At 39.2% G+C, this 27029-nt stretch overlaps 1 protein-coding gene across 1 annotated transcript in view; it reads left to right on the forward strand.

The window, feature by feature from the left end:
• Positions 1 to 1397: 1397 nt before the first annotated feature.
• PRR16 (proline rich 16) overlaps positions 1398 to 27029 on the forward strand; it is a gene marked incomplete at both ends in the record, with an annotated part of 173476 nt that continues 147844 nt past the window's right edge. Inside the window, one exon of the mRNA XM_084252774.1 lies at positions 1398 to 1556. Within this exon, the coding sequence (XP_084108900.1) occupies positions 1398 to 1556 (159 nt within the window). The remainder of the gene's footprint in view (positions 1557 to 27029) is intronic.

Here is a 27029-nt window from a genome sequence, read left to right on the forward strand (position 1 = left end):
AAGGAATTGGGAAGAGAAGAGCCGCTAAGACTGTCCTTATGTATGAAAGCATGTTGGGGGGGCCTAGGATGTGCGCATCAAGAGAGCTCTGCCAAGCATGGTTAAAATGGAAGCTTATTAAAAGAATGATGTGGAGGGGTGGCCCTGAAGAAAACGAAGTAGAGCCAGCCTGCCAGGTCAGTAGCGAATAGCCCATGGTTTCGCTGCTAAGGAAATTAAAACTGTCGCTAATGAGCATGGTGACCACCTACTGAGAATAGAAGTGAAGATTTCCTATTAACTCTCCTCCCTGGTTCCTTTTGACACTAGTCACCATTATTTCCTATTTATTTAGTGGCAAAATACTTGGAATGGATATTTACCAAAAAAAAAAAAAAAGATAAAAAAAAGTTGGAGACAATCTTCAATTCCCTGAAGAGAAGATGCAGGCAGGATATTTTCCCCCTGTACCCCCAAAACACACCTCAGAATAAGTAAGAACTGCCACACACACACACACACACACACACACACACACAATAAAAATAAATAAATAAATAAAAAATAAGCAACTGTCCAGATAACTACAGTGAGGATGACTCAGACGGCGTCTCGGGGATGGTTGGTGTGGGCACTTCCAATGAATGGATCCGCTATTAGTTCTGTGGAATCAGGAGGCTGAAGCCACGTCTTTCAAGGACGCGGTTGAATTTCACGATTGCAGGGGACGAGTTTGCGTCCCGCCCCGGCGGAGAAACAACACCTCTGCCCGCCTCGCGGGTCTCCAGGACAATGCCCGGGGGTCATCTGGTCCTGGACCACCCCGCAGAGCCGCCCGCCGGCCCCGCGCTCCAACTCCTGCCCGCGCCCCGGTTCTTTCTCAACTGACGGGCCAGCGCGGGGGGCTCCGGGGCTGCGCCAGCGGGTGCAGCCGGGGGCCCCGTGCCAGGCGCGCGCAGACGCCGGGCGCGCGGCGAGGCGGGGGCCTCTCCAGACGCCGCCGAGGGGGTGAGGACGCGAACTTGCCCCGCGCGCCCGGGCGCCCCGGGGCGGGCGGCGACCCCCGGGAGGGCGGCGCGGCGGGGCCGCAGCTGCGCGCGGGAGCCGGGGCCGGGGCCGGGGGGCGGGGAGCGCGCGCGTGTGCGCCGGGGCGCCGGGCGGCGGCGGCAGGAGGCGCAGGCGCGCTGCTCGCCCGTCTGCAGCCCCGCGCCGAGCGCGCCGCGTCTCGGGGAGTTGATGGCAGCACCACAGTGCGGCCGCCCGGCCGAGCGCCGAGCGCAGCCACCCGCCGCCGCCCGGGGAGCGCCCAAGATGTGGGGGGGCTGGGGCGGCAGCGGCCGCGGCAGTGCCAGGGACGGGGGCGCGCAGCAGCCTCCGCTCGCCCGCCTGTGCTGACCTGCCTCACTTGCCCCCGAAGAATGTCAGCCAAGTCCAAGGGGACCCCCTCCTCGTCCTCTCCAGCCGAGGGACCGCCCGCAGCCTCCAAGACCAAGGTGAAGGAGCAGATCAAGATCATCGTGGAGGATCTGGAGTTAGTCCTGGGCGACCTGAAGGACGTGGCCAAGGAACTTAAGGAGGTGAGCGGCGCGCGGGCGGGCGGGAGTGGGGCGCCCTGCACGCGCCCGGGGCGCCGGCTCCGGTTTCCAGAGGGGAGCCGCGTTGCTGAACTCGACCAACTGTGGGAACACGCCCGCAGACGACTTTCGTGCGCCGGCGACTCCTGACAAGAGTTGCTGCACTTTTTTTTTTTTTTAAATCAGAAAATCAACTAGTGTCTCGAATCGCCGGACCGGGGATGGTGCGCGCGCGTGTCCGCCCGCGGGGGGCGCAGGTCGGGGAGGGGACCCCCGGGGGTGTGTCGGCCGAGGCGCAGGGAGCGCCCCGGCCCCCGGCCCCCGCGAGGTGCCGCTCCCCTGCCCTCTCGCGCCCCCGGAGTCCTCTGGCGAGGCGCACCTTGCCTGGCAACCTCTCCAACCCCGGCTCAAGGGACCGGACTCCGGGCTCCGGTCCAGGCCGGGCAGGGCAGCCCGGGGGACGCTGCGCTCCATCTCCCCTGCGCGCCTCCGAGCCCCCTGGAGGGAAGCCGGCCCTGGGGGCCCGCGGGGGTCCGGGACCTTGTGACTTTCGTAGCTCCCGAAGCATCCCCTGCTCTCCTCCCGACGCCGCTCCCCGTAACTCCGGGCCTGCCCGCCACCCCACTTCCTTCCTTGGCATTGAACCCGGGGAGCGGGGCGCGTCGGTGAGTGAGTGTGTTCAGGGTGCGTGCGCGCGTGCGGCTCGCTCCGGGTCTGGCCACTTGCGTCCTGACTCTGGGGAGCCGGACTGCTTGGGTGGTTTCCCGCCCCCAGCCTTCCCCTCTGGCCCGGCCGGCACCCCCATCCCGGGGGAGCCGGGGAGAAGGAAGCGGAGGCCGTGCCAGGGCTGAGGCTGCGTAACTCTGGCTGCGCCCCGGGCGGGGCGAGGGCCGTGGAAAGGGGTGGGGTCCCCCGCGACCCCGGCGGGCGGCTGGGGGCGTCGTGGAGCTGGTGGCGGAGCCCCTGCCGGGGAGACACCCGCGGCCGCTGGAGAGCTGGGGCTAACTTCAGAGGGGGCGGGCGGCCGCAGCCTCGGAAAGGGAAGGGGTGGGGCGTCGTCCGGGTCCAAAATTGTCATCCTGTTTCAGGGGCCAGGTGGGAGGTGTGGAGAGTGATTTGGGTGTCTGACCTCTGGAGATGAGCCTCCTTTATTCAAGTTCCAATCCAAATGCAAGGGAAGGAAACGCACCTCCCTTTCTTATCCCCCCCCCCCAACACCACCCCATTAACTCCAGGAACAGGACTTTGCAAGTGTTACCCTATCCAAGTCTGTAAAAAATGCCTCGTTCTTGGAGAGGGGTGGGTTTGCCAGTGGCAAATGTCATTCCCGCAGGTTGCTCCACAGACAGAGCATAATTACTGCTGAGGTCCTGAGAGTGGAGGTGGAGAGAGATGATAGATGTGAGGCTGAAACTTGTTGGTGTTTGCAGGGCTTCTCCAAGATCATTGCCTCACAACTGGTTGACAGATGGTGAGGTTATGCATTGAAATTCGAGTCTGAAGATGCTGTTCGTTTCTTTGGTATTCTTTTATTTGACATCTTTGGCAGGCTGTGTTTTCATCTGAAACATTATGGCGTTTTAAGAAACGAACAAATTTCGGCGTGTTTCTTTTGGCAGCACGGTGCTTGCAAGTTGTTGAGGTTTCTGAAGTGGGGATGTGGAAACCTACTTCGGCACAGTCATGTTTTAAGAGGAGTCTGAGAGTAAAAGCAAGGGAGTCAATCAGGACTCTGCATCTTTGGGCACATACTTCTTATGTTACGACTTGTCACTTCAATCCCTATTTTACACAGAATAAATGACAGGAAACTGCCCATGCTTCTGCTTCTGCTTTGCATCATTGTTCCGTAGACATTTGGAGACCAGGTATGTGTGTGTGCGTGTGTGCATGTGTTGTGTGTGCATGTGTGTATGATGATGATGAGCCTGAGGGAGAAAATCTCCCTGTGGTGTGGCTTTTGGTTAGAATCACAAAGAAGTAATCAAGCAGTGTGTGGATCGCTCTCTTTCACTGTTTTGTGTTTTCATTTACTTGAAGATTTTTAAAGGAAAAAATTATGTAGTTTATGAAAGGAATAGAAATGCAGGTAGAATGTACAATAAAGTAAATGAAAAAAATCTCTCTTCCAGACAGATCTGGAGATAAAATTTGGCTTGGTGCTTTGCAAGCTTTGGTTGGCTGCCAGGGCCTGTTTGGGTTAAAATCTTTACCCCCCACCCCCAAGGAAAATTCATAAATGATAAAAGATGTGATATGATTGCTGATCATTTTTGTGTGGCTATGTCTTCCTAGGTTTGCACATGGAATTGTGTATACTATGACTGAATCTCCAAACATGCATTCTTATATAATAAGAGTGCATTATTTTGAGAACAAAATATGTATAGGGCATGTTTAACCCATGATATCTTGCAGTGACCCCGCATTTATCTTTTTAAGATAATTCTGCAGGTGACCAAACATGTCTTTGATGTGGCTGTGAATGGGCCAATACCAGAAACATTGCGAATTACAAAACTTGTTGATCTCTTATATACATATGACTTATAAATGTTCTTCTTTATTCATCAACTGCTACATTCAATAGTCCAGCAGTTTATAATTGGTATATAGTAAATATAAACTGTTATATTTAGAACTCAGAATCCTCCACTAGCAAGTCTATGTTTTTAAGTTATGATATATTTTAATATGAATTAGCAAAAAGCTCTTATTAACTTGAAACAAATTAAAAAAGTGATTATGACTAGATTACTTTATCAGTCACCATATGGTGTTTGTTTTTCTTTTCTGCTTTTTCACTCTAATTAAAATGCAATATTCTTTTAAAAATATCCTGCCCTTTAACTTAGCATAACTCGGAACCAGCAGCATTTTGCTTTTGTTTGAAGTTGTTTTGAAATGGCTTTTCTTTTAAGAAGTTTTCTGAACTTCAGTCATCTGAATACTCAGGTAGTGGGATAGATTTGCACCTAATCTGTAACTGCTTTGGAATGCTTTAAGAATTAGTAACAAAACTCATTTGTCATACTGGGTATCTTTTATGGTTATTTAGTTATTAATCATTTGCTGTTGTATTATTCTTTTATTCTGCACTCAGAATTTAGCAAAACTCCAAGTAACTTAACTTTTCAGAAGTCATATAGATCTCTTGGTCTTTTATATAATAATGGAAAGTCTTAAGTATAATTCAGCAAAGATACTTATTATTCAGGCAGCTACTACAGGTAATATTTTTTGTTGTTGTTGCTACCAACATGAATGAGCTGTAGCTTTTGGTCTCATTGAGCTCAAAATTCTCAGTGGGCCTTTGTCCTTTCTTTGAATATCAACATCATAAAAAGACATTGCTGCTTAATGCGGCCTCATAGGCTGGTGAGACAGTGGAAACAGAATTGACACTAACAACGAGCACATGTAGGTTGATAAACCAGTACTCACTATGTGCTTGGTAGTCTGGTAAGCCTTTGGTGAAGAGAACAGAAGATTTAAAAGGTGGGAAGATATAAATTTAAGAAATTTATGATTTATTCAAGTTTTCATGGTTACTACAGATGGATCAATACAATGTACAGGGAGTTGTGCATTCACATTTTACAACCAAATATTGGAGATTTCATGAAGGATAAGTTCTCGGGGAGAAGGAAGAGTCAAAAATCAGATTTTGTATCTTTCTTTGCAATGTGAATACAATTTGGAGAGGTAAAAAGAATTAACAGGAAATCACAGTAGAATACAAGATTAATCCATATAACTTTTTTCTACACATTAAAAAAAAGGAAAAATTAATGGTGCCTCTCTGAAGTTTATGGAGAAAATTAACCATTAGCTGTCACTACTTCATTTGCTGTGGTTGATCCATTTTTGCTAAAAAATGTAGGTAAAAAGCCATTATTTACAATGATTATCAAATAATCTGACATCTTTGCATAGCATTTTGCCTGTTGTTTTATGAATATCTTATGGACAAGCTATTTTGCATCAAATGTTGGTGTGAATATGGTATCACAGATTTTGTTGGGTAGAGAGAGAGATTGGAAGATATTATAAACTTATTATTGCCTTGGAAAGAAAATTCATTGCTACCTTAGCCGGATTCTCTTTTCATTTAGACTAACTAAAACCTTTGCCATTTTTTTGTAGTATTTAAGATTTTAAGTACATATAAATGTTGCTTGCTTATCTTTTTATTGATTTATTCAGTCATTTAAAAAAATTGGGGGGCAGAACTTGTGAGTAGACATGACTTTCATGGAGGACCCCTTTAACATGAGTTGCTCTATGTGTGCCCTGGAATCACTCAATGATTAGACTCGATGGAGGGAAGGCATTATGGCTGTAGGCTAGAAAGTACCATGATTTTCAGTCCCTTTGGAGGCTGAGGAGGCAGAATTAACAGTTATCTGTAAAACGATTTTTTTAATGTTTTCCTCTTTCTAAATGTTGTATCCACTTAAAGTTCTGCAGTTTATTGCTCTAGGAAATCCTACCTAATATTTTTTGGTTAATGAGTCCATGCATTATAAAACTGATTACAAGAACAAATTAAAAAGAATAGTCTCTGGAGTATTTTGCAAGTTCTAAAGTTGTGAATGAAGGGAATTTCACAGTTCACGCAATTGTAGTAATTGCTGTACTTTTAGTATTTTATACGAAGCGTCTGCCTCCCTAAACGGAGAAATATTTATGTAATACTAAAATGCTTTTAGATTTTTCTTTTCTTAAGCATGATGGCTTAGCATGTTGCTGAAAAAGCAGAATGATTCTGAGAAGATAGAGGTAGCTAATAACTATCCTTCTCTGTCTCTGTTTCTAATGCATTAAACCATTCAATACTTAGAGAATTAGCTCATAAGAAATTCAGACAGCCTTGAAGTAATACATAGTGTGCTTCAGGTAATAGGAGAATAATACATAATAAAACCAAGTAATAGATTTCATTGTTACCTGCATTGTATTTTTTCCTACTCTTGCTGCTCTGGGAATCACAGTTATTTAAATCAAAATATATGAAAAAAGATAGAGATTAGTAAAGCACATTTTCCCAAAAATTAAGCCAAAAAACCATCTATAGACAGTTCTGTAGTTCATGACAAATTTCATAGGTGGACTTTAAGAATTCGAGCAATAAAATTATTGGTGGACTTTGCCTCATTTCTGAAGACATGAAGCAGAAAATAAAAGATTAAACAACAAAGCATATTATTTTACCATTTCAAAAGTTACATTTTTATTTATATAGTGGTTTTAGGTACACATCAAAACTGAGAGTTAGGTAGTTTGACTTCCCATATATCCCCTTTCCCCTGGGTATGCATACCCTCCCCCATCACCAAATTTCAACTGATGAACCCAAAAGTCACCCAAAGTCCATAGTTTACCTTATGGTTCACTCTTAATGATGCATATTCTATAGGTTTGGATACATGTATAGTGACATGTGTCCATCATTATGACATCATACATAGCACTTGCACTGCCCTCAAAATACTCCACCTATAGGAGATTTCTTGACCTACTAAACATAGAGCTTCCATATGATCCAGCAATTCCACTCCTAGGTATTTACCCAAAGGACACAGAAACATCAATTCCAAAGAGCACCTGCACCCCTATGTTTATAGCAGCACTATTTACAATAGCTAAGCTATGGAAACAACCCAAATGCCCAAAAATAGATGACTGGATCAAGAAGATGTGGTGCATATACACCATGGAATATTACTCAGCAATCAAAAAAGATAAACACATGCAATTTGCAGCAACATGGATGGAGCTAAAAGGGATCATGCTCAGCGAAATATGCCAGAAAGAAAAAGAAAAATACCGATGGTCTCACTCAAAGCAGGAATCTAGAAAACTTGAATAAGGGACCAGGAAAAACAATAATTATAAGAAAGAAAATATCAAAATCAACAAACAACTAAGAACCAGAGACACTCTGTGGGGGTGGGGGCAGGGAAAGGAGGGGTAAAAATAAGGGGGTTGTAATTGTATGGGGAATATAAAAATAAAATTTAAATAAAAAACAATACTCCACCTATTCATCTCTCCCACACCCCCAACCTCAACGGTATTGTTTTTGTAAAGAACATATTTTCCCCGCCATTTCAGAAGAGATAACAGCACATGATTATTCAGAAAGTTTAGGGAAAATCTAGAAATTATGGAGAAAATAAAAATTATCTTTAGTGCCATGAAGAATTAACAATGGTAAAATTTTGTTGTATTCCTATCTAGTCTTTTTATGTTCATATTTTAAGTTAAGTGAAGTCATAAAATTATGAAATTATGAAACCAATGATGTTTTCTTTCAGTGTGAGATCATAACTGTTTTATAGGTTGGCTATACTTTATAGTCCCTTAGTCCCTTAATGTTGGAAATTATATATATTTCCAATTTTTTTGTGGTTATGAAATATCACTAAAAGAGTTTCTGCACTAAAAATAACTAAAACAGATAGTTTTACTCTGCTTGGTACTCTTCTGAGTGCATTTATGTATAGTAAATCCTCAAAACAGACATAAGAAAAAGGTAATGTTGTTATTCTGCTTTACAGATAAAAAAGTAGAGGCCAGAGAGGTTAGGTTACTTGCTCAAGGTCACTTGGCTTATAAGTGGAGAAGTGTTTAACCACTAAGCAACATGGCTTTTTGTTTTTCACATTTTATTAGAATTTCAAAGTTGTGAAAATGGAGTTTTCCATTCCTACTGCTATGCTGTTTTCTAAGGAGTTTTCACAAATTTTTATCCCCAGCAGCAGTATCTGTTTCTTAAAATTCCACTAAAATACACATTTTAACCTCAGACTTGCTGAACAGTTTATTACTTCGTTGTGGTAACAGTCATTGTGTGGTTTGCATTTAATTTGGGAAGCCAAAATTAATAGTGAGCAAAATTAATTGTGAATTAATTAAGCCTTGCAATTAATTAAGGTGGCATGGTGAATTACCTTTAACCTATTTTGCCTTCAGCAAATATGTTAAGAATATTACAGAGTTTTGTTTATATTATGTCTTTAAAAATAAAGGAACAGCCAATATGGGTGTTTGTTATCTAGGATTTGTTATCTAGTATTGTTTACAGATGTTCCATAAGAATTAAAAATAATTTAGGCAACTGTTCTCTTTTGTTGGTATAAAATTGGGAGACACTATCTTCTAAGATATTTGGGGTATTATGATTGTTTTACTTTCTGATGGGAGATAGAAAATTTTTTTAGTTCATCATCAGGTACAAAATTACGGAGCTGGCTAGCAATGTCATATGTATGTTCATTATCACATTCCATATGTTAACTTTAGTGCTATTGATTGTAAACCACCTCCACTCCCCTACACATAAATGATACGAGAAATGACCCTATTCTAAAATCCCCTTTTCCCTCAATATAGAAAAATCTTCATTTATTGAAAGTTAGTTCATTGGGAAGAACTACTCTTAATTATGATTTCCTGTAAGACCTGGGAACCCAAAGTCAGCACTTCCATTCTAAATAAGAGCCAGGAAATAACATTAACTTAAATAGGAAAATAGGCATATTTTAATAATGTCCAAATCAAAATAGGCTCTTAAGATATCCTGGCAACTTAGAGCAGATGCTACCTTATATGGCATATAATTATTATTATTATTTTTAATTCAGAATGGCAGAACAGGACACTAAAGGAATTCATTTTGCAGAGTCCACTTTATTTTAAAAATATTAACATTGTTAAGATTAAACTTACAATTTTCATTTTATTAGTGCTTTTTGAGATTGGTATTTTAAGTAGACTTTTGCCTATAGAATAATTGAATCAGTAAATCTAATGAACTACCTGTACTGAATGAGTCAGTCAAAGTGGTATTTGGCACACTATGAATAGGATTTTCCAGTACAGATAATAGATGCCATATTTGCCTGGAGAAAGCAAATTTGATGATTTCAGATTGGTTCTCTTCTCTAGTACTACACAAAAACTAACAGATATGTTGGTGTGTCTTTGCTGTTTTCAAAATATCAGTTCTTATCCCAAGATTTCAAAGACTGTTCATGTGATAGGAATATACCAGTTAAAAAAATAATGGTCCAATCAGTTGTCTTCTAGTAGCAGTGGTTTGTAATATTCCCCCATGTTCATGCAGGCCTTTAAATGTGTGACAAAACAGTGAGTATTTCTCCTGGAATAGAGTTCATACACACAAGTTTTCACACACATCCAGGGTATCTTGGGAGAGTGAGGAATGATTCAGGTGAAGAGACAAAATAAGTGACTTAAAAAAAAAAATCACCTAGTTATTTGAAACTCAGCTCTATAATTTTCAAGATCAAAAGTTCTAGATCTCCATGACAAGAAAAAAAGAAATACTAATGGGCCTCCCCGGTGGTGCAGCGGTTGAGCGCTGGGTTGCGAAGCTGCCCGCGGCCTCTGTGGCGCCGGTTCGATCCCCGGCTGCTCCCCGGCCACCGGAGGAGGGTCCCACATGGCGTGCAGACCTCTCCTGCCGCCCACTGCTCCCCTCAGCAGTGTACTTTGGTCCTTCTGCCTGCTCTGCTCCCCACTCTGGCTCTGGTGAATTCTCTCACCCTCCCGCGTTTCTGACTGTACCCAGTGCATGTATAAACAAACAAACAAATAAATAAATAAATAAACATGCCTCTATTAAAAAAAAAAAAGAAATACTAATGACTGCAAAGTGGTGGGTTTTTAGTACATGGAGCAATTGAGTAGCTTATCAGCTATTTACTTTTCTTGGAGGGACTCTCACTTTGCTATACATCTGTCTGTCTGTCTACCTACCTACCTACCTCCCTACCTCTCTGCCCCCCCCCTCACTAATCTTCAGTGACTGTAGAATGTTCATGGGTCTGAAGTTTAGCTCTCACTTGTGTGCTAGGATACATCACTACATAGAAGGAAAAATGTTTGCAGGTCTTATTGTAAATAAAGCAAATTCTTCTCTTGAATCTAGTCCCAGAACATCATTTTTCTTTATCTGTTTTCTTTATCTTTATATTACATTAATTCATGCATTAAGATTTATTGGTTTCTTGATATATGTGAGACACTGTGCTGAAGACACTGTGCAAGCATGAATGAGATTAAAGGCATCCCCTTGAAGAAAGTCACCAGTAGTAAGGTTAACTTCACTCACAAGGGTGCAAGAAGTAACCCTAAAACAATGTAGAATGTGTCGAGGTTTATAGTAAGTCACATTAGAATGCAAAGATGGAAGAAACATTCATCTCACTTTCTGTTTTAATTGATTTCTCTCTGAGTTAATGAATTTTCAACTTTGCTTAATAAGATGTATAGTAACTCCTATAATGATTCATTATAGTTTTGGAATATGAGGGCAAGGCTTTTAAACTCATATAAATGGCCCTTTGTTATTCCACATTAGAAGATAGATCTTAGGGATTGTGTTAATGTATTATAAATTTTCAACATATATTACTAACATCAGTAGTTACTTTTAATACACACTCTCGAATGTTCTGTTGTTAAAGAAATGAGAATGTATTTGAAAACAAGAGGTAGACAGTTATTATTTTTAGAGTTAGTTAAAAAATGTTATATACACATTGTGACCATTAAGCTTTTGTAGGTGTATGATTTCTGGATAAAAATTTAAATAAGGCAGCTAAAAATTATGAAAAAGCTACCAGGTAACTCTTTATTTTTAATTTGATGACAGTGATAACCCTATAGGGCAGCCATAATTAACTGAAAATGACATTGTGACAGAGGTGGGAGCCTAGTGGATTGTAGTGGGGGACTCTAGGTGCCTTGGTGGGGGACATGATGGAATAACATACATGCAAAGAGATGTGAGCTTGTAGTTCTGAATCATATTCAGTGTTGGCAAACAGTGTTGCTGCAAACAAAAAAAAATGCAATTAGCTTTATAATCTTAAAACTTACGTATGAGATCAGTTTTTCTATTCAGCTGTCAATCAAGTGTGTATGTTTCATTATCCTTTGATAGATTGATTTTTTTTTAAGATTTATTTATTTTTATACGAGAACTGGGGTATAGGTCAGATGTGTGCAAGGATGAGAGGATTCACCCGAGACAGCAGGAAACTGAACAGACAGGCCGACAGAAATACACTGCTGCGGGAGCAGCGGGTGAGACAGGAGAGGTTCGTTCACCCTGCCATGTGGGTATTTCCAGGGCTGGCGGGAATCGAACCAGCACTGCAGAGGCTGCGGACAGCTTCACAGTGCTGTGCTCAACTGCCTGTCCCACCAGGGAGGCCCGATAGATTGATGTTTTGATAAATATTTGGAATTATCTTTTTTTAAATAACAAAATTTTGAGGCTGTGTTGCGCAGTTAGGCATACTGTACAAGGGCAGGTTCTTATTTCTGAAGTGAGCAGTCTGCTTCATTTCAAATTGCATTACTGTGATATCCTCGTCATGTACTGTATAAACTGGTTGGGGAGATTAAATATGTCAGTACATGTGAAACACTTTAGAGGAGTTCTCATGGACACATTGAGCTGGTGTAATTATTTTTTTAATTTTTTAAAAAGATTTATTTATTTATTTATACAAGCACTGGGTACAGTCAGAAGCGCAGGAGGGTGAGAGAATTCACCAGAGCCAGAGCAGGGAGCAGAGCAGGCAGAAGGACCGAAGTACACTGCTGAGGGGAGCAGCGGGCGACAGGAGAGGTCTGCGCCCCATGTGGGACCCTCCTCTGGTGGCCGGGGAGCAACCCGGGATAGAACCGGTGCTGCAGAGGCTGCGGGCAGCTTCTCAACCCAGCTCTCAACCGCTGCGCCACCGGGGAGGCCCCTGAGCAGGTGTATTTATAATCATCGTTATTACTTGAATGTGTCTGAGTCTCCTTATTCAATAAATACTTATAGCACTAATTGAATGCCAGATACTATCTGGCTACTGGGGAGTTACTGGTTAACCCAAATAACCAGAATTCCTTCATGGAACTAACACAGTGGGTGGGATGGGGAAGAGTAAGACAAAGCAACATAATAAATACCAGGTTATATCAAATACTAGAAGGTGACAAGCCCTATAAAACAATAGAAGGTTATAATGGGATGAGCAGAGTGAGGAGGAGGTGCTGTTTTAAATAGGCTGTTTCTGAATAAGTCTGCTTGAGGAAGGATGGAGCCACATCAGTAGAAAGACTTCAAGGTGAAGGAGACCTTCTCCAGCAGAGGGAACAGTGTCCTAGGGCCCTGTGGCTGAGTATTTGCAGAAGAGTAAGAGGCCAGCATGGAGTGAGTGGGGGAGCAGGGGTGAGAGGGACACATTGGTATTTTTTAAAAAGATTTATTTATTCATTCATTCGTTCATTCAAGAACTGGGGTACAGGCCAGATGTGCAGGAGGATGAGAAGATTCACCAGAGACAGAACGGGGAACAGAACAGGCAGACTGACAAAATACACTGCTGAGGGGAGCAGCGGGTGAGACAGGAGAGGTCTGCCGCACCATGTGTGACCCTCACTGGCTGACCGGGATCGAACCTGTGCTGCAGAGGCTGCGGACAGCTTCACAGCACAGCGCTCAACTGCCTGTGCCACCAGGGGAGGCCCCACATTGGCATTTTTAAGGGTTTAAATTCTTACTCAGCGTCAAATGTGAATTCTGGTTTTGAGGAGAAGACTGACCAGATAGTCTTTTGCTTCTTTCTCTCCCTCTTTACTGTAATCTCCACCTTAGTGTTTCTCAAACACGGCCCTATTGCCATTTGGCGCCGATCATTCTTTGTTATGTAAGTCTTTTTGTGTATTATAGAATGTGCAGCAGCCTCTATGCCATCTACTAACTAGTATTGCCAGTAGCTACTGGAAATATCCATGTGACAACTGGAAATGCTTCTTTCTACATGGTGCAAAATAAGCGTCTGTGAGGAGGGGAAGCACCTTTGTTAAGATTGCTCTAGGGCCTCCCCTGGTGGCGCAGCGGTTGAGCGCTGAGCTGCAAAGCTGCCCACAGCCTCTGCAGAACTGGTTGATCCTGGCTGCTGGGTGAGGGTCCCTCAGACCTCTCCTGCCGTGCCCACTGCTCCCCTCAGCAGTGTATTTCATCAGTCTGCCTGTTCTGCTACCCGCTCTGGCTCTGGTGAATCCTCTCACCCTCTTGCGCTTCTGACTACCCAGTACTTGTATAAATAAATAAATATTTAAAAAAAAAAAAAAAGCTCTAGCATATCTTTCTTTTCCAAATTATTTCATATTGCTTTCTTTACCCATCTTTTTTATTATGCTTTTATTCTATGTTTATCCATCAGTCATTGGAACTTTGTATCTTATATTTTCTTTGTCTTTTACAAACTATTATCTATGTTGTTTCCCCCCTATGTTAACTTAGCTCGTTTTGCCTTCACTGAACCTACTTGCAAAATATACTTTCTCATTTCCATTCACTACTTCCCCTGACTCATCTCCACTTTTCATAATGAAATAAAAATGAAGCCGGGAAATTTGGGTAGATACTTGCTTTTTATGATTTAAGGAAAGAAGGGTAACTTGGAAGGGAGGTGCTGAGGTTGCCACTCGTGATTCCTGAGTGAAGTCAGTGCAGTGTTGGCTGCAAGGAAGACTCTTCTCCTGCCTTTTCCATCGTTACAGAGCCAGGAGAGGTTTTAATGATGCAGGTTATAGAAATTGGGGGATGGTGATGTCGATGATGGCTGAGTACTCTCTGTTCAGTGCTCACCAGGTACCAAGCTGAGTTAATTTATTTAATCATCAGCCACCCCTTGGAGTTATTAAAATTGTTCTACAAATGAGGAAGTTGAAACAGGGAACTTAATTAATACAGAGAAGATGTGATGGAATTGAACTTTTGAAAATTCTTCCTTCAAACCCAGTTCCCAGTGCAGCAATCACTTTACTGTTTTTCAGCCTTCCCTTCCATATAATTCCTTCTCCACCCCCCACTTCCACTTCATCTATCCTTTTTCCCATATTTTGCATTTCTTTTTCCATCTTTTCCTGTCTTACTCTGTATTTTTTTTTAATTTACACATACATTATTTTTTTAAGATTTATTTTTATTTATTTATTCATACATGCACTGGGTACAGTCAGAAGCATGGGAGGGTGAGAGAATTCACCAGAGCCAGAGCGGGGAGCAGAGCAGGCAGAAGGACCGAAGTACACTGCTGAGGGGAGCAGTGGGCGGCAGGAGATGTCTGCTGCGCCATGTGGGACCCTCACCGGTGGCCTGGGATCAAACCAGCGCTTCAGCAGGCAGCTTCGCAGCCCAGCGCTCAACCACTGCGCCACTGGGGAGGCCCTTACTCTGTATTTTTTAAATTCCTTTTACCCTTGTATTCCTCATCAACTTCTTTCATATGCCTCAATATCTTATTTAATTATACAAACAAATTCTTTAAATGCCTAGCATGTGCAGGACAGTGTGTGAGGCAAGAGAAATACAATTGTGAACAACAGGTTCAGAGCCCCGTCATTTGGAGTTTACGTGCAAATAGAAATAGTAACTATTAAGGAGTATTAAGGGTTATAAAAGGAAAGTACATGATACAACAAGAGTCTGAAGTCATCGATGCATCCTGCAGATTCTTGGCTGTTTCCTTCCCCACTGCTTTCTCTCTAATCCATGTGCTATTAATCTCAAGGATGATGTTTTTATAGCCCTAGAGCTAATCTCTCTGTTTTTTGTTCTAGTGTGCCAATTCCTTCTCTACACACTGCCAGATTAATCTTCTTAATGCAGTCCTTTCTGCAGGCCACTCCCCTGCTTAAAAGATCACATACTATCTTCCTGATACTTAAAATGTCAACTGAACAAATCCAGCCTTCCATTCTGACAACCAGAAGTCCTATTTTCCCTATTTGGCCTTATCTCTAGCTGCTCTTCAGTAACACAGGACCATCCCAAATAATCTTGACAATATCGCAGTTCTTTTTTTTTTTTAATTTGTATTTATTTTGAAGAACTGGGGTACAAGCCAGAGGTGTCTGGGGTGAACGGATTCACCAGAGACAGAGTGGGGAGCAGAACAGGAAGATTTTACTGAAATATACTGCTGAAGGGAGCAGTGGGTGAGACAGGAGAGGTCTGCTAAATATTGTAGTTCTTAACCTATCTTACATCCTCTTTTCCTTATGCCCATGCTCTATGCCACTGCCTCGTATTTGCTTACTTGGCTTAACAATTGTTTCCTGTTTGTGCCTTTTTATTCTCTATCTAGAAAAGTTTCCCTGTTAGTTACTAACCATGAAATCTTCAATACAGTTTTTAAAGCATCACTTTTTTTTTTTAATCACATGAGGAACATGAATTTAAGGATCCAATGCCAAGCAATACTTATTTAGGGTGTTAGGCTTAAAAACCAGTCAGTCCATTTATTCATGAGAGCCTGTTCTCTCTCATCTCCTCAAGAAAATCACTAAGTCTTCCCCAGTCTCTTCTATACCATCATTTTTCACCCCTCCCTCTGGGTAATTCCCATCAGCATAAAAATGAAAGTAAATAGTAAAGGTTCCTCTTAACCTCACTTCCCCTGAAAATCACCATCCCAGCTCTTAGCTCCCCATTACAAAATAATTCAGAGTTCTCTAGAATTGCCATCACCCATGACTTACCATTCTTTCCTGAGCTCAGTCCAGTCAGACCGGTATGCTTACCTCTACACTGAGGCTGCCTCTTGATCAAAGTTGTCAAAAACTCCATGATGTTTAATCAAACAACCCATTTTCAGTCCCAGGTTTACTTAATCTACCAGCGCCTTTTGATAATGTCTTTAATGATCTTTCTTCTCTTGTCTTGAAAAATGCTATGCTTTTTACTACTCACTAGTTTTCCTTATTCCTCCTCTGGGATATCTTAGCTTAAATTTTGATTCTTAAAAAATTACACTCTTTTTTTGGATCATTCCATGTAGGTTCATGACACCAAAATGTTTATCTCTGGCCTAGACCTTTCTTAGAACATTATATAGTCAGTGGTTCTCTCCATATCACTACTTGGATTTTTATGAGAAATCTTTACCATGTCTCAAACTGAACCCGGATCAACCCTCTCCACTCAACTGAATACCCTGTTGTCTTTTCCATGTCAACCAATCATGTTTCCATTCCTCTACACCTTGGAGTCATTATCAACTCCTCTTTCACTCATATGTTCATGCAGTTCTTCAGAAAATCTGGTTGGCTTCATCTTGGAAATGTTTCCAGAATCCCAATTCTTATTACCTCCACTGTAACCACTCTGACCAAGTCAGTTGTCTTATTTGAATTGTACAGTAGCTTGCTGATTATTCTCTCTTGCTTCCTTAAACCTGTTGGGTGTGTGTGTGTGTGTGTGTGTATGTGTGAGCTTGTTACAGCAGTCAGATAAAGCTTAGATCACTCTACTCTTTTAAGATCCCTGTAGTGATTTCCCATTTTACTCAAAGTCAGAGAGCTTACAATGGTTGACTCCTCACAAGATTTTCAAGTTTGTCTTCCTACCCTGTTAATGCCTTTGAGCTCCATTCTTACTACTTTAGCTCTTTCAGTGATCTTGATGTTTTAGGAATGATGTGTTGTGCACATTTTCATTGCTCATGCTACTCTTTTGCTACACCTCATTCTTCAATTTCATACTGTCATGCCTAGTCTGGCTGCTCCATACATTGGTATATTCTCTGGTGTTGCCTATTCTTTCTTCCTTGTTTCACCTTTTCTCTGTTCTTTAATACCTATGCCAAACAATTTAATTCTGATCTTTATTATTTGTTTGTTTCCCATCTCAAGAATGTCAGCTCCTGTGATGTGATCTTTGTTTTATTCCTTCATATTGCCTTCAGTCCTTAGTGCAATGGCTGACCCCATGATAAGTGCTTATTAAATGAATTAATTAATAACTGCATCTCTTCCAGCTCTTGTTCCAGCAAAGTTCTCAAGGACCAGTGCTACCATATTTACTTCTCACTGCATCTAGTAGTTGCACGGAGGGGATATGCAGTATATGCTTACTGAATATGTCAGAATGGATTCTTTATCTTTTTTCTGTTTTATATAGTGGTAGTTTAAAAGTTGTCCGGAGGGAGCTCTTGTTTCCTCTATTTTGTTATATTTTTTTAAAGATTTATTTATTTATTTATACAAGTACTGGGTACAGTCAGAAGCACGGGAGGGTGAGAGAATTCACCAGAACCAGAGTGGGGAACAGAACAGTCAGACTGACGAAATACACTGCTGAGGGGCGCAGCGGGCGCACCACAGGGTAGGTCTGCTGCGCCATGTGGGACTCTCGCCTGGTAGCCAGGGATCGAACTGGCGCTGCAGAGGCTGCGTGCAGCTTCGTAGCCCAGCGCTCAACCGCTGCTCTACCAGGGGAGACCCTGTTTCCTCTATTTTGAACTTACTATATATTGCCCTTATTAAACTCATCCCACTAAGCCTAACTCATATTCTTCTTCTTTGAAATAGACAAATCATCTCTCATGAATAGCTAGTACATTGAATGCTTACTATGTCAGAGTTTTAAGTGTTTAAAAAACATAAAGTCATCAAATCTTCATCCCTTTTATACCCAATCAGTGGCTCTCTTTCTGTCCCTCCAACATGGAAATTCTGGAGACCATATGTTTATGTAAACTTTAAAATTTGTCTGTTATCTCAATGCTTCAGTGCGTCACATTCAGACAAAAGTATGGCTCTGATGTGAGAGTGCCCATTAATCCCTCAGGGTCTGGAATGTTATTTAAATCTTATGAATCACTAAAAAATTGGTTCGTCATCCTCAAATATAGTTCCACTTTCTTCTAATAGAATGAAATATAATATAGAAAGTATGTCTACTTTTCGTAGCATTCATGTGAATTTTTGCTTCTTGAATGCTGTGCATCTAATCATTAGTCATGATAATTTTTAAATTAACTGCAAAATGATATATGGAAAGTGATCTTGAATACCATTTAAATAAGCTTTAGTCATTTTTTAGTCATTCAGTCATTTAGCGTCTATAAAAATAAGCAAAAGATAAAAAAATAAGCAAACTTTTGCTTATTTTTCAAGTAGTATCAGTATTCATCTTCTTTTTCTTTTATGTACTCCCTCTAGTGTTCAAAAATATGACAACTTATAATTAGCATACTCAAATACTCAAGAACAGACTTTAATGTAGAAATAGGGCCTCTTAACCTGATGTTATTTTGTTTTACTCAAGAGGAGACAGTGTCCAGTTAGACACTTTCAGCATATTGTATGAAAAGCAAATTATCTCTCCCCTTACCTGTGGTTAACCAATCATGTCTACTTTTTCATGTGCATGTTTTCTAGCTGTCCATCAGGCAGGATATTGGAGTTGTTAGATATGTTTTTAAGATCATACCATATCATAAATATTTCTTCAATTTTTTATAACTGAAGTCTATGTGTTACTTGGGTAATTTGGGTAGGAACAGAAACTTTCCCAAATGCTGAGTATATGTAAAATAAAAAAAAAAAGACCTATATTAATGTAAAGGAGTGTATTTGAACATGGAAATTAAAGCACTTAGAAATTGAGATAACTTTGTTTTGTCATATTGAAACAATATTTAAATACATTGCTTTCATACTGCCTTATGAAATAATCAAGATATCCCTAGGAATAACAAAAAATTAAAAGGAAGTAATATATACTATTGGCAAATATAGATTTGTCATTGCTAATATATAGAAGATAATTTAAAATTGTAAAGTTAACTAAATTATTACATTTACCAGTTTTTATACAGCAGAGACTAGTGTTTAAAGTTAATATTTCTAAATTGACATATACTAATGTCATTTATAGGTGATTAATGTCCTTCAGGTTTAAACCTTTTTGAATAACTACTATTTCAGTTGGTCATTATAAGATAAGCAAAAAAGAAAAATACAGAAAGAATTATTTTCAATGACTTTCAGAGATACTGTTCTCTAAGCTCCATCTATTCCCTGAAGAAAGTACTTTGGTATTAAAATGATGAATACATTTTAAAATGGAATTCAAAACTCAACATTCACTGTGTACATTTCTTAAGGAAGATTTATATCTAGTACTCAAACCCCGTTCATTGCAGACTGGATTGTATGCCCTTGAAGAAACCTACATTTTTACATATATATAATAATATGACACCGCTTGTTTGTGTAGGATTGTTCCATTAGTTACAGACAGCATGCACCAAATGCTTGAGAGACAACATCTGCTTCTGAAGCTGTCTAATGAACTCCATTACTCACCAGCACCCTCTGAGCTTCTGACATGCTCTGTGTTGAATACTGGGTTGGCCAAGAACACTTCTAAAATAAATCTTTTTTTTTTTTTTTGAGGGGGTGAATAGTTACTGAAAAACTATTCACAATTTTATTCATAATACTTTTTTTGTCACTCCACCAAAAAATGGCCCTCTCTTGTGTATTGATGAGTTAATCTTCCCTAATAGTTACCACCTATCATGTAGTGCTTAGCTGTTGCTTAATTTTGATGTTTGTAACCCTGTTATCTTCTTTCTGGTTCATGATCATATGTTTGCTCTCCTTGGAAAAATTGAAGAAAAAGGGATTTAATGGAAAACCACTACATCAGAGCAGAGTTGAACAGAAGAAAAACAGAACCAAGCCTGTCACTGTGTGTGAAAAATGTACTAATGAGCTTGTTTGGTATAGAGTTAGGACTTTATTATTATAAATATTTAGTGAACCTGAAGATAGGCCATTGTTTACTGAGTTCATGCAGGATGATGATTGTGTTAAATTGTGAGGAAAGATAAATCACTCATTCTTTAGTCAGAAGCCTTAATCTCCTATGCAGTTATAATACAAAGTTATGTTATTTCAATCTATACTGACAATAAATGCATGAGGACTGATTAAATTTGTGTCTTCAAAAGTGCTCCTCAGAAATGTGTTGTCCTGAAATACATTTTATCCATCAAGCATGGAGGTTGGTCCTTTGACTGATTTAATTCCCTCTGGTATCTGTTAATTTTCACATTAAACACAGACACTTTAACCAACTTCTTAAAATATATCATTACAGATAATGATTCCATTCTTAGTATAGAAGTATTTAGTATACATATATATATCATAAAAACATCCTGGAACATTTTGGAAGATATTTTGTTTTTTGAAACATGGAGATAATATTCATTTTATTACTATTTTACCTATAAATTATAGAAAATGCATTGCCCATATTTTAGGTAGAAAGTGATGCATTACATGGTAAGAAATCTAATTTTAAAATAAGATGTTTCTGTGAGTTTAAGTAACACTTCTTAATAAAAGAGTTGTTTGTGTGCAGTACCAAAAACAGTGATAAAGAAAAAAAAAAATAAGTTGTATATTTACTTGGACTGAGATGAAATTTGTCTTAGTTTTGTTAGAATAGTTTTCCTAAAACAAATTTTGAAATAGTTTAATCATTATACTAAAGTATATTTTCAATACTAAAGAGAAACAAAAAAAATCCAAATAGGATTTAGTATCTGACCTATCGTTCTACCAAGAAAATGACTAATGGTTCATTTTTTTGTTGCTGTGACTGCCATACCTTTAGCATGTTTCTTAATGAAAGTTACCAGGGGAACAGATATTACCACTGTAATTGTTTAATAAGATATTTGCTATCTTTTTAAAAAAGTGAGTACACAATGAATTTTTTCCCTTCTAGTCAAGATGAATGTATGCCCCATTAGAGTAGGAGGCCTGTGTATTTTTTATATTGCTTTATCTTCTTAGCAGGGATCAGTGCTCCCAATTCATATATGGTCCTAGGAAAGTATAGGTGTACACTGAATTTAAACATTTTTTGAAAAGATTTATTTATTTATTTATATAAGCACTGGTACAGTCAGAAGCGGGGGAGGGTGAGAGAATTCACCGGAGGCAGAGCAGGGAACAGAACAGGCAGACTGACGAAGTACACTGCTGAGGGGAGCAGCAGGTGTGGCAGGAGAGGTCTGTTGCACCATGTGGGACCCTCGCTGGCGGCCGGGGATCAAGCCGGCGCTGCAGAGGCTGCGGGCAGCTTGGCAGCCCAGTGCTCAACCGCTGCACCACCAGGGGAGGCCCGAATTTAAACATTTTTGCCTTGACAATTATATTTACCTGACAAAGACTGAATAAAGAATCTGCAATATCTGAACCTCTACAATTTCCGTTCTCTATCAGGTTCTTTCTTGTTACTCATTATTTTATGATTCAGCTGTTGTTTTGGATCATGTAGGTTAGATTATCATGTAGCAATCAATTAGTCCTGACATATCAGTTATTTCACTCAACAAAGGTTTTTCCCCTATCTTGTTCTCTCCAAGGCAAGTTATTGGGGAGCTCTGCTGCAAAAAGAGACACAGAAATTTAGGATACTGCTTCCTCTATCCTGGTTTTCAGGGGGAAAAAAGAATGTAGAGAGAACTTTCACTGTACTTTTGTCTTTTAGTGTGCAAGTGACACGGCTGGTTTCATGCATACACAACTGTAGCTCCAAGATAATGCACAGAAAATGAAGCCTCTTGTAAACCTAGATTTTCGAAGAAAATCTGTTGGGACTTGATGTATCTCAGGCGGGTCCACTCTTCCAGGATTCTTATTTTTTAAAGTAAGGTTTATAGAATGCTCATGTCATTGACTAGGTTCTATCACACACATAAAACATACACATATGCATAGAGTTTCTGCATTACAGATGATTTGCCAAACTCAATACATTTGGCATTATTTCCCTACCTTCTTGGAATAAGAGTTCTCCTTTTTGGAGGCCATCTGTCAGAATTATTATTCTGTGGAGTAATTTTAGAAAACCCTCTCCAGATCAAATAGATTGAATAAATGTCAGAATATATCATTTAAAAAAGCCGAAACTCACATTTAGTGGAGACTTTAGACCACAGTGAACTTATGGATATGTCACTTTTGGTTGTGCTTGTCAACAAACTTAAATAGAATAATAAATACCATTTAGTTTATCATAAAGACATTCCTCACACCTTACATGTCAGAGCATATGTGTGTCAGAGCATAGTCAAGGACATGGAAGTAAATGTGGAAAGAAATGCCTGTTATTGACTTAAGTGATTTTTAAGTAATTTGTGAAAAGATTATGCAATAAAATAAATTTATTTTATTTCATTCAGTTCCAACTTGTTAGTTGGCACAACATATTTTTCACAGGAATAACCATCTCTATACCTCAGTTATTCAAGATACGAATGAAGTTAAATTACCAGTGGCATGCTGTTTTTAAAAGTGTGGCAAATGCATAAAACATTTTAAATGATTGCCAGTCAAGTATTGAAAGTAAAACTATAATTATATTTTATTCCTTGAAACTCAAAGTTTCAGAAATCTGGGACTTTCAGAATATAACCTCCTTTCTGTCTACGTAAAATGGAAGAGAATGGTATAATGCCATTTTGAATTTATAAGGCAAAATATTTTTATTTCTTATTTTCTCTCAATAAGTTAGTGAAATAATTAGGAAGTTTATTACTAGTCTTTAAGTAGTTGCTTTAAATTGTGTATGCATATATTATATTATATTGTAATTTATGTCACATAATTTAAATATAATTCTGTGATTTAAAAATTATATGATATTTCATTGCCAGAAATATATTTGAGGACACTTGAGGACAAGAGATATATACATTTTTCCCTCCTAAAGTTCATGAAAATAATTTCTGTTCTTATTGAAATAAATTAACTGACTTGAGCACAATTGTTTCAAATATATAAATTGTGTTACATTTTAAATGAGCATTTATGCACTCCACTAATTTGAAGTTACAGTGAAATTAAAAGCATTAATTAACAAAGCAGTTACATTTTAGGATATTTCTTATACCATTTAGAAGAATGAATTTAAAGATATTTTCCTCAATCTTATATAATAATTGAGGTTTTATAACAGTTCTCATCACAGTTTTCTTTAAATTGCTTTCCATAGTTCCAAAACAAAGTGGGATAATTAATGTTTATCCTCAGTATGAGGCAATTTATTAGTAAAATATCAAAGGACCCTGTGTGTATAATTAGGCATACTTTTCATCTTGTTTGTTGGAAATTCATTTTGGATGATGTGGAAAATGCCAACACATAACAGAGGTTAACAGGATTAGGTGCTCATAACAACTGCAGTTTGTACTTGCTGTGCATTTGCTCAAATTCACTTCGAGGGAAGCAAAGTATAGACCATCCAAAGTGAAATTGTTCATCATGAGTTAGTGAGCCTTATGTACACCTTGGTATGTTTTGTTTAGATTTATTTTAATGTTTATTTACTGTCACACGGAGTGTAGCATGAGAAGTCACTTGGAATGAGTAGAAAATGAGTAGGGCCATTGCTTAGTTTTCTTGGAAATATTTAACAATGTATTAGAAATACTATGCCTTAGTAATTTTCTCTCGTTGTATTTTCTTTATTAACATAGGCACAAGACCTATGTGCACATGCTCTTTTCATTTTTATTCATTTCATTAAAAAAATCTACCAGTTTAAGGAAATGATGTTACTTCCCAGATCATAAAACTTTGATAACAAAATCGGTTAGGAGCATCTGATTCATTAATGAATTGGGATTACATAGTTACTGGTATATATAATATTACAAAATTGAAATGGGTTTAATAAATTACAATGTTCAATCTCTGTTCACCTTTACTTTTAAATCACATAAGGGAAACGCGGCGTTCACTTTTCTAAAGTTAATTTTTGAAACTGCTATTGTTTTTTGTTTGATTTTTAGTTAAAACAAAAAATGGTCTATTGATTACTTTCTACTGTTTTATATCTAAATATTACACTTTTTCCTATTCCCTATTTTATGAAAGTCTTCAATAACTTGGTACCATTATTTTAATTTAAGCTGTTTATTTTATGGTCATTGTAGATTCACAGGCAGTATATGAAATAATTTAAAGAGATAGTATTTTTTAATTCATTATGCTCCAATGGTGTCTTTTTTTTAATCCAATAAGGCAGGCATATATATATATATATATATATATATATATGAGAAGAAAATGCTTGCAAAGATACAAATAGGCAGGAAGCTTTGACTCTGAAAGGGACAGGCTTGTTAAGAGATTCATTGCTCTAGTGGGTAGTATTTTGAGAAACCCTAGTAAAATACCACAACCTGAATATTGACATAGATACAGTCAAGATACAGAACAGTTCCATCTTCCCAAGGATCTCTCCTGTGATGATTTGTAGTGCCACTCACTTCCCTACAATTGCTCCTCCTCCCTAACTCCTGCCTGTCACTGATTAGTTCACCTTTTCTGCAATGTGACATATCAAGTTTGTGATATAAGTCATGTCACACCATATGTAACCTTTGACACAGGTTTTTTTAGACTCAACATAATTCTCTGGAGATTTATCCTGGTGTTTCTGGGTATCAATAGTTTGTTTTTATTGCAAACTAGTCTCCATGCTATATATATGTCAGACCTACTTTACCTATTGAAGGATATCTGAGTTGTTGCCAGTTGGAATTATTATAAATAAAGCTGCAATTAACATTATGTGCAAATTTTTGTATGAACACAAATGTTCATGACACTGACATAAACGACGAGGAGTGCAATTGTCACATTAATGGCAGTTGCATGTTCAGTTTTATAAGAACCATAGAATAGGGCCTCCCTGGTGGCACAGGGGTTAAAGACACAGTACTATCAAGCTCTCTCCAGCCACTGCACCATGAGTTGGATCCCCTGCCAGGGGCATAACCTAGATGGCACAGCAGACCTCTCCTGTCTCGCCCTCTGCTCCCCTCAGCAGTGTATTTCAGTCCATCTACCTATTCTCCTCCCCATGTGTCTATGGGAAACCCTCTTACCCCCACACTTCTGGCCTACACCCCAGTTCTTATATGCATGAATAAATCAATCTTAAAAAAAAAAAAGGAGACTCCCTGGTGGCACAAGTGGTTGAGCACAGCGCTGTGAAACTGTCAGCAACCTCTGCAGCACAGGTTCGATCCCGGCCAGTTGGGGAGATACGCACATGGTACGGCAGACCTCTTCTCTCTTGCCCCCTGCTCCCCTCAACAGTGTGTTTCATTCAGTCTGCCTGCTGTGTTCCCCCTCCGTCTTTGGTGAATCCTCTCACCCTCCCGTGCATCTGGCCTGTACCCTGGTTCTTGTATGCATGAATAAATAAATCTTAAAAAAAAAGAACCATAGAAAAATTCTCGATCCCATCAAGAATATGTGAATAATCCATTTTCCCAGTTTTATGCATTCTCATCAGCATTTGATGTTGTCAATATTTTTGTCTTAGCCATTCTGATTGTTGTACAGTGATATTTTGTTGTGATTTTAATTTGCATTTTCCTAGTGACCAATGATGTTGAACAATTTGAAATTATTTCAATTTCCTTAATGATAGCTATAGAACTTTAAAATCACTTGTTTTATGTTGTGCAAGTTGAAGTTATTTATTTGTGTTTTTCAAGAATTGATCCATTTCACCTATTTGTCACTTTTTTGTCAGTAGAGCTGTTGAAATGGGTATGCCTTTATTATTGTTCTCATATCAGTAGGACCTGTGTTGGCATTCCCGGTTTCATTCCTGATATTTGTAATTTATATTTTTTTCCTTATTTCTTTGTCTGTCTTTAGAGATTTGACAGCATTACTGATCTTTTCAAATTGATTTTCTATGTTGTTTTATGTTTTGATTTCATTGATTTGAATGAGTTGACTTGATTTCTGCTATTTATTATTAGCTTTCTTTTAATTTTGATTTATTTTTTTTGTTCTACATTTTTGAGATAGGAGCTTAAGATATTAACTCTGTACTTTTCATTTTTTCTAATATAAGCGTGTGGTACTACATGCTTCCTTTTTAGTTTTCCTTTAGCTATGACCCCCCCATATTGCATTTTAATTTTCATTTCTGTTTACTTTTTAATTTTCCTTGAGTCCTTGTTTTTGACCTTGGAAGTTAGAAGTGTATTGTTTGGTTTGCAGATATTTGTAGTTTCCCACATTCTCTTTTTGTTACTGATTTCTGGTGTGCTTCTACTGAAGTTAGAAAACATACTTTGCAAGAGTTAAATTCTGCTAATTAGTTGAGTTGCTTTTTATGAGCCAGAATATGGTATATTTTGGTATCTGTCCTACAGATACTTCAAAATAATGTGCCTCCTGCTGTTGTGTGTCTTCTATGATTAGATCTTTTTAGTTGATGCATTGTTGAGGTCTTCTTTATCCTATCATCCTTGATGATTTTATGTCGGCTTGCCCTATTCATTTTGACAGAAGGGTGCTGAATTCTCTGACTATGCCTGTTTTTCCTTTTAATTCTATCGCTTTTGCTTCACTTGTTAGCAACTCTATTTTGGTGCATATACATTAGTATTGCTTTGTCTTTTTTAGTGGATGGATCTTTTCATCATTGTATGATGTTCATCTCTTTCTCTGATATATGAACAGGTATCTTTTTGTTTTGAAGTCTACTTCACAAAACTCATAGAATTATAGCCACTCTTAATTTTTTTTTAATTAGTG

Source organism: Talpa europaea (genome assembly GCF_964194135.1).
Source record: "Talpa europaea genome assembly, chromosome: 13".
In the NCBI taxonomy this organism is placed as follows: Eukaryota; Metazoa; Chordata; class Mammalia; order Eulipotyphla; family Talpidae; genus Talpa; species Talpa europaea.